The following is an 8,629-nucleotide window of genomic DNA, read 5'->3' as shown; positions in this document are numbered from 1 at the left end:
ATAAAACTGTTTTCAAAGTGCTAACGATCCATATTTTGTAATTTGCTTATTAGAAACTGTTAAGGTCCTTCAACGGATTAAAAAGAACAGTTGTGAATTAAACCCTAAATTAGAATTTCAAGGATAAGCTTCAATCTTTTAGGCCAAAACCCTGTTTTGGTTTCTATTTGGTGGCAATGCAAGAATAGTAGAATAATAACAGCATAATAAAAGCTCAAGTACTCTGAGCTTGAATTGCAAATACTTTGTATTTCTTTTACTCCTGGGAATCTTTAAGAGCTCTTGGACATTATTTCTCATTTTGCTAAAAAAGTTAGAAGTCATATTTTTGCCTCTAACATCTGTGATTCATCTCATCACAGAGATATGTTCTTTTTATAAGAAATAGTATATATTTTTTTAAAGAAATTTACAATCTTGTTTGAAAATCATCCTGAAAGGCTAAGTACAGATAGTGTTTACAGCCATTCCGTGCTGTATTGCCACAAATAGCCATATAATTTAATGTGCACCAGGAATGTTTATAAAGGGTGTGTCTACTGTTAATTGAAGGAAGTCTCTTCCCCTCAAATGGCCTTGACTGGAAAAAATTTTAAGGGCAGACTTTTTCACTGGAAATCACTTGTTTACAAAATACTTCATTCTTTTGTACAAAACAATTCCAAACTTAATTTTTACTCCTGCAAAGTCAGAAATAACAGTCTTGGGATTCAGCGGTAAGAAATATTGATAAACTACTAAAAATCAGCAGCACAAACCTTCAAATAGTCGTGCTAAAAGGTAGATTAAAAAGGTCTTGGCACATCAATTTACAAATTCCAAGATATGCAACTATTACTGTGAAAGGATAAAAACATTAACAGTCTGTGGATTGCCAAAGAACACAAAACACTGTCAACATCTGAGCTCGCGCAATGGTTGGATCATACCCATGGCGATTCCCTTAGAGTGGAGATGACCTTTTTTCTTTTTTTCTTTTTCTTTTTTTTTTTTTTTGCCACTAGAGGTAGGTAATTATATTCTCAGACATAAATTTGTGGTCATATTCAACCATATTTTTTGTTTTTCTGGAGTAGTATTGGTACTTTTGCAATACAGAAGTTTAGATGTAGGCTTCTTTGTTTGCAGAGTTGCTCTGTTGGGCCTGGTCTGGCCCATTTTCAGGATGAGTGATGTCTTCACTTGGCTGAATCATTACTTGGATGCGCTGTTTAAAGAACAATAAACGTGAGGCAGTCAAAAACCTGTTTCTAAGCATGCCTTTTTTTTTTAAAAAAAGCAATCCTAAACACTTCTGTCTAGGCATTAGAGCTAAAATGAAAAATTCTATCTCCCAAGGGACCAAAAAGGCATATACGAAAACCAGTTTTAGCTGTGTTCTGAACATGACAGTAGGAGTTGAAAGACCACATGGAAAATGGTAGATGCCACCAGGCATCTGAGCACACCTAGGGAAAAGAAATGAGGAGAGACTGCAGCTTGGGGCAAGTGAGGAGAGACTCTGCTGCGAGCCCACAGGTCAAGCACAGAGGCTGCAAGTTTGCAGTGGGCAGCAGGGACTCAAAGCTGGATCTCAGACGTGATGGTGACCCTCCCCAGGGAGGGGAAGGGACTAGAGAGTATGGGCTGCAGCTTCTGGGAGTTACTACCTCCAAGGATATAACAGGTAAAGGAGACTTGTATTTAAGATTGTTTTATTTCTGTTCTGTCTTTCCTAGTCCTTTTGTGTTCTCCATTCATGAAGCTTATCTGCCTACCTCACATTCGTATTGAGAAAGGGCGCCCAGTTTTCATCGTCAAAGCCTGTAAGTCATGTACGCTCCTCCTATTATCTAATGATCATTTGTCAGTGCTTTCAAAAATGAGCCCTTAATCCACAGCAAGACTGAGATGAGGAACTCCTACTGTGGTCTTATACAACTCTGCCCAAGAAGCAGCTATATTTTAGCGCAACAGTTCTCCATTTGCACATAAATGTCTCCATAAGACCAAGGGAAAGATATTCAAAACGTAGGAGCTAAGAACAAGCAGGGGAAAAAAAAAAACAGAAATTTTTTTGTAGACTTCTTTGAAGCATTACTAAGTCTTTTAAAGTTTGCCGAAGACAAATATTTGGATCAAGATCTGAGCAATTCATGAGGCGTTACTCGTCAATTCTGCTGAACATCATCCGTCCCTTTGCAAAGATGGCTCTGTCAGCTGATTTTAGAATATTCCAGAAATTCTGACAAATTCATTTTGACAATCTTGGGTTCCCACAATCATAGAGGACAGAGATGCGTATTTCAATACTTGTGCTGAAGAAGTGTCTATCATGCACAGAATGAGATTATTGGCTGGAGAGGGAAAACTGAGGATGCACCCAGATTAAAAAAAATTAAGTATGACAATGTACGTGATCACTAAACAGTGTACTGGTCAATAACCTTATTAACATTTCACACTCCTTTAGCAGCATTTCTCTGAAGACCTTAAAATGGATTTAAGCCATACAACGCCTTTCTCGCATGGGAAGTGTCATCTCCTTTTAACAAATGGAGTAAGGAATCAGGGAGAGGCTAAGAGCACAATGCCTGAGAGAAGGCCTGAGAAAAAGGCCTCTAACATTCTTCATGAAGTAACTGTTCACAGAAATCCCTTAAATAAAGACTAAAGGGAAGTGCAGCATAATCATAAAATACGGTCCCACGATTTTACATGTATTTTCTCTCAGCTGCAGCAGAACAAGGCAGCCGTTGTAACTTAGAACAGGTGTAACGCAGAACGGGAGCTCAAATCTTTGATCACATTGCAGGGAGATGCTAAATAGGGTCACTGTGAGGAGACTCATGGAAACCAAGAGTTATGTGCGTTTAGTCCTAAGAGTTTGATTCCAATTCCTTAGAGCATCACCCGCCTTGATACATGACAGTATGTCTTGCGTTAATAAGGACAAGTTTACATATTTTGTAAACTGCTACTTTGTTTTCTAGGTGTAAGGAGCTGGGACGCAAAGTGTCTGGAACTGTCAAAGCCCAGAGATAAGGATCACATTTAATGCAGTGAATTATGTTTAACAACAGATGGTACAGACACTGTCTTGCCTTTTCTCTGTTTGGTACTTGTTTTTTATGTTTTTCAGCTCAATGCAAAGTAAGTGGGCTAAGCCAGTGAGGCCACAGGAAAGATACAGTAGAAAATAGCTGCCCAGCAATCTTTTATCAGTGTGCACAGGTCTCGCAAGATGAAATCATGCAGTCCGGAAAAAGAGAGACTTACCTGTTTTAAGGAGCCTTTCAGGGTTAGAAACATATATGCCATATAGCCTGGTATCAGCACCATAGAAGACAAAGCCATGAACCATCCAACGCCTTGGCCCCATTTTGGGAAAACGTAACTTCCCATTGTGAGAGGAGTCATTTGGACAGCACTGAAGATAAATACTCCCTGCAAAATAGAGCAGAAAACAAGATTTGGGTGAGATTTCCGGAGTGTTCTGTGTTCGAGAGTTTTTCTGGATTGACTTGGACCTCAAGCCTGCCTTCACATCCAGGCAAGGAGAAAAGGGTTCCTTTGGTCCCTGGTGATGGCCACCGGGCACTAGCCTGTAGATGGGGCCTGCAGGTCCGTCTTCCAGATGGAAGTTGCAGAAAACAGGCAAATGTCAGCCCACTGCACTGACTGATTCCCTGCTAGCTTAATCTCTAATGTGGGAAAGTGCAAATAACTGAACTGTAATTCTGCAATTGTGAAGTTGTTTGTTTGTTTCCACTAACTTTCTTATTGGAATAATAGTATCAGTACAGGTCTACTGTACCGGTCAGCAACAGACTCCTAGAGGCTCTGAATAAGAAATGTTCTTCAAAGCTTGGCTTCTGCACTGACCTTCCTAATATCACCACCTAAGAGTGCTTGGCCCAGAGGCTTTGATATTGTTCAGATCCTCTGAACAAATGCATAATGGAAAATGAGGGCAGTCAGAATGGAACCTGCGGTTCAGTAAGTGGCTACGGATTTGTCTCTATGACAGAGCTTATCTTATGAAATTCAGAAACCACTTTGAATTTTTCACTAAGAGATGAGGAGATAGTGTCCCAAGAAACTTCTTACCAAAATTAATGTTTCAAGTTAACACTATATTTCCACATACATAACCTGCATCTCAGATTATCCAGGTATGCTGGTACGGGGAATCCACTGGTACTAGTAAAGTCTTCAGATAACCTGCACAAAATCAGAGGGAAGGGGGCTGTTGGGAAAGATGTGGGTCCTGGAGAATAATACCTGCATACACATGTGTACTGTACCATTGATCAGCAGCACTTGTGGGTTGCTTTTGTGTTGTTTTCAAACAGATGACCTGCAAACATGGTATTTTTTCCTTTAAGTTCCCAAGGAAGATTCTATCCTGGCCTCTTTCCAATGTCCAAAACAGCCTGCATCAGGGAAACCTGATAAACTGAACCAGCAAAGAAGGAAGCTCATTCTGATCCCAGGTTCAGGACTCGTGCAGAATATATTCCCAGAAAGGAGAACGTAGAGTGGCCGATTTTATTAGCACATCATCACCACCCGTGAACTTGCACTGGATAACAAATTCTGTTGAAGACTTTCCTACTGTATCACTAAAATAAACAAAACGCATTTTTTATTATGCCTTCCTGAACACTGGTTTTCAGAAAAATGAAAGCTGCCTTCATCTGGGTAGAGATGAATCAAGGAACCCTCAATATAAACACATTCCTGTGCCTCTCTTTAGTGCTCTTTGTTTGCTTTTCTATGGCCTTGGGCTGCCTATATGGGAATATCAGAGAAATATCAGTAAGTGAGAAGTATTGCGTCATGTGTAATAGTGTTTACTTCATTACAGTTTTTTATATTGCATCTGGGTTGACTACATTATGTGTAGTAAATTTACATTTCTTTACTTATTCTTTCAAAATGAACTATATGGGCTTAACTGGATAAAGTTTAGAATCGGGGAAAGATTGTACTGTGGTTTCCAGTGCACAGAATCCTGGCAAGGTTTGCCAGAAAAACCAGTAGCATTGCAGTATAAACTGGGTAATATATTCCACAGAATCCCATGAGAGAAGAACATTAGTTTATAATACTATTGTGTTACCAGAATAGTGCCTGTGAAGGAATTCAGTTTACAAAATGTGGGCATTTTTGTGTATATGGAAAAATATAGAATTTAGAGAGATTGCTAAATTTTACCTAAGAATACAAGAAATGTTCAAAATTTACTTCTTACAGTTCTCTATCTCTGCCAGTCTTGACTAGTTACCATTTCCAGAGGACCGATACAAATCTTGAAATTGCGCAAGGCTCTTTTCTTAGGGCACAGGCTTCCTCTAACGACACTGGGTTTTGCCTGTTGCCTTCAATAGAATTGCTCAAATCCTTAAAAAAGGAATGAGGTCAGAGTTAATATGAACCTGGGGGTGGAAATGACGATGCTGTAGTACATAGTCTACCTCATTTACATCCTTTGAATCATATAATGAAAGTTTGTTCCTTACTGCCACAATGATAGGAGTGAAAAATGACCAGCAGAGTTTCCACCAGATGCAGGGTCTGTATCCCACCATCTCTTGGATGTTGTCATAAAATCTATTAACACCTAAATATAGAAATAAGAAACAGTATTATAAACATACTAGAAAATTGATTCAATTGAAAGCTCAGTGGTTTTGAGAGACACTGTCATAAATTATGAGGTATATTTGGTAGCTCTATACAGACCCCAACGTAACTTTTCACCTATCTGAATGGCAAAGAAATGTGGAAACTCAGAAGCACCAAGAATCATTTGTTCTCATTCTTCCACACCATAATTAATCAATTAGCGACCAGCAAACTTATTCCCATGCAAAGGCTGAGGAAGTCTGTACATCTGAAGGTCAGATGCAATAAATTGCCCTTGGTTAATTTCAACTGTAAATCTTATTAGAATGAGAGATTTAGAATGATATTTTACAAATTAAATTAAAAAAAAAAAAATCCATCCTAGCGTTAACTAGGTTCACTCTGTGTGGATATATGCACACCATATACATGCAGAACTGCATATGAAATCAGAGAGTAGCCCTTCTGCTGCTGCTGCTGTTACCTACCAGCACTCCATCATCTTCTAAAAGGTAGGTCATATTATTTATAACTTCGTATTTGATTTCTTCGTTATTTTTCCATTTGCATTTGCTGGATTCATATGCAGTATCTCTCCCCTATAAAATGCTGTTCCATCCTCTGCAGATCATTAAAAGGCAGCAGAAAGACGCCAGTTATCTAGCTCTGAATCAGTTTTGTAATATAAGCTGAAGTGCCTTAATAATCATGGGAGTAGGTCCTTGGACTAGCTAACACAGAACAAAGGCCAAATGCACAAATACTCTGGCAAGAATAGGATACATATTCACCAATCTTTATACCCAGAGCTTGTCAGGCCAGACTTCTGGATATTTTAGGGCAATTATGCAAGATAAAACCAAGGAGCCTGGCTCTCACTGCAAATCCTAGAGTGACAGAGTCATTTCTGGAAATGAAACATTACAAAGTCCAAAAGACCTAAGTCGTCATGTTGAGAACAGCAGTACCTAACACCTCTGAAGACCCAGGCTTTCCAAGGAAGGGGGACAGAAAAAGAGAGGGAAATGTCACCTACTTAGTATTCCTGAAACACTTAGCATCTAATGACTTCCAGGCTTATACATAGGGTGTTTTAAAGAGGCAGAAGTACCTTCCACAAGCCAACTTTGAGTCCTCAGTGGAATTATATGCATACAAAACAAGGCCAATTTCAGTTCCACCCTCAGCATGTGCACACACAAAAGAGCAAACCAGTAGATTAAGTATCCTTATGATGTGCAAAACTTACGGAAAAAATAGAAACATATTGTTTACCGTAGCACCAGGATATCGAGATGCACTCAAAGAATACAAGGAACAAGAGACTCATTCCACTGGCAGAGTAGTAGTCAAAAAGCTTAAACACATAGATTCCACCCTATAACATATTAGAAGGAAGTGTTAAAATAAATAGTAAGGACTCCAATTTCAAGACAGATTAAAATGGAAGCTACAAACTAACAGTGGCAAATAAGTTAGGGACATATTAATGTAAATTAATTAAAGTTAACAGGTTAAAGTCTTATAACACTTGAGGTCAATACTGACAAAAATTAGATTACTGCTAGAATTCAGTTAACTGGTTTGATTTCACTTTACTCCTTTTTGTTCAATAATTCAATCATTTCCCTGAAATAGATTGCAATCTAGTAGATGACAGGAAGCAATGGAGAACATCCCTAGCTACCACTTCTTGGACTGTAAGACAGATTGTAGAGCTGTGCATTTTCTTGTCACCTGAACCATGAAGTAGGCCTCACTGCATCCATGGGCTACAGGCATTTTACACTTGTAAGTTAATGTCTGCTGCCTGAAGCCTTTAGATCGTGTCGATGATAGATCCCTGCCACTTCAATGGTTTGCAATGATTCCTGGTCGGGGCAGGGGAAGGGGGAAATAAAACAGATGCTGTATGTCAGACATAAGATCATTTTCATCTACAGAACGTACCTGAGTGATATTGGACAGCCCTATCAGATAGGAAACAATGCATACAACAGCAATGAAGATTTCTCTTCGATTGCGCAGTAACTTCGGAAATTCGTCCACCAAAGCTGTTATGAATCCTTCCACAGTGCAGAACTGCAAGTAAAGTTAGAAATAAAATACAATGCAATGCACTACAGGATTACATTCAGGGGAGGAGTTTTCAATATTACTCATCACTGGCCTAAGGCTGCATCCATTAAATGATAAATGAAAATTCACTTGACTCCAGTGGAAGCTGTGCTTCTGAATATCCTCATTTCTGACTAAAAAGATTTGTGCAAAAAGATCTCCAGCTAGACAAACACTCAATATTCCAAATTATGAACTACAGCATGTGCTTTATGAAGATAAAGCGCTCTTTCTTGTGATAGAAGACAATACACCTACAGTTGAAGCTTTGACCCCTAGGTCCTTCAAAAACTTTCTGTGATTTACTCACATACATGAAAGCCAAGAGACGCAAAAAGTGTAATCAGATCAGTGCTTCAGAGTGAAGCTCAAGGACACAAGATTGATTCTCGTATGTTATAAATCAAATACTTTTTGTATCCCCAGGAAAGTCAATGCAATGGTAAGATTTTTGCTGAGGATGTGGTCTTCCAAATGGAAAACAAGGTCATACTTCAGATTTTTACTGTCTGTATATATTCAAATTAAATGGTGCATTATGATGGCTGAAATAATGAAAAACAGAAGATATGTAAATTTCCAGCAGTGCAATCAGAATTTAACCAACAGTTATAGTTCCTATAAATTATAGCATATGAAATGTTTCACTCATAGGCAGAAAATGAAGCAAGCATGACAGCCTCTAGATATATATTCTTTTTAATAATATTAGACTACCTTTCTCAGCTGTTAGTTGCCTAGAGACAAGTTCTTTCAAGAATATTTTTGACCCAATTAATTTCACAGTAGTTTCCCCCAGATTGAGCAATAGGTTTTAATGTCAAGCCTGAAGCTTACCGAAAAAGAAAGAAATAGAAAACATATATTTTCAGCTTCCTTTCATGTTGCAGGATAAAATGCC

The 8,629-nt window shown here is 38.6% G+C and overlaps 1 protein-coding gene across 2 annotated transcripts in view; it reads right to left on the bottom strand.

Moving 5' to 3' along the window:
* Positions 1 to 867: 867 nt before the first annotated feature.
* The window catches only part of SLC6A1 (solute carrier family 6 member 1), a 61,356-nt gene continuing 53,594 nt past the window's right edge, over positions 868 to 8,629 (bottom strand). For both annotated transcript variants that reach the window (XM_075159344.1, XM_075159345.1), the window contains exons 11-15: positions 7,561 to 7,692; positions 6,886 to 6,988; positions 5,505 to 5,605; positions 3,259 to 3,426; positions 868 to 1,207 (exon numbers count right to left, since the gene is read on the bottom strand). In XM_075159344.1, the coding sequence (XP_075015445.1) occupies positions 1,103 to 1,207; positions 3,259 to 3,426; positions 5,505 to 5,605; positions 6,886 to 6,988; positions 7,561 to 7,692 (609 nt within the window). In that variant the 3' untranslated portion in view covers positions 868 to 1,102. The remainder of the gene's footprint in view (positions 1,208 to 3,258; positions 3,427 to 5,504; positions 5,606 to 6,885; positions 6,989 to 7,560; positions 7,693 to 8,629) is intronic.

This window comes from Calonectris borealis, chromosome 10 (genome assembly GCF_964195595.1).
Source record: "Calonectris borealis chromosome 10, bCalBor7.hap1.2, whole genome shotgun sequence".
NCBI lineage: Eukaryota > Metazoa > Chordata > Aves > Procellariiformes > Procellariidae > Calonectris > Calonectris borealis.
The sequence above is the reverse complement of the archived record's forward strand: the minus strand, read 5'-3'. Positions and strand labels throughout refer to the sequence as shown.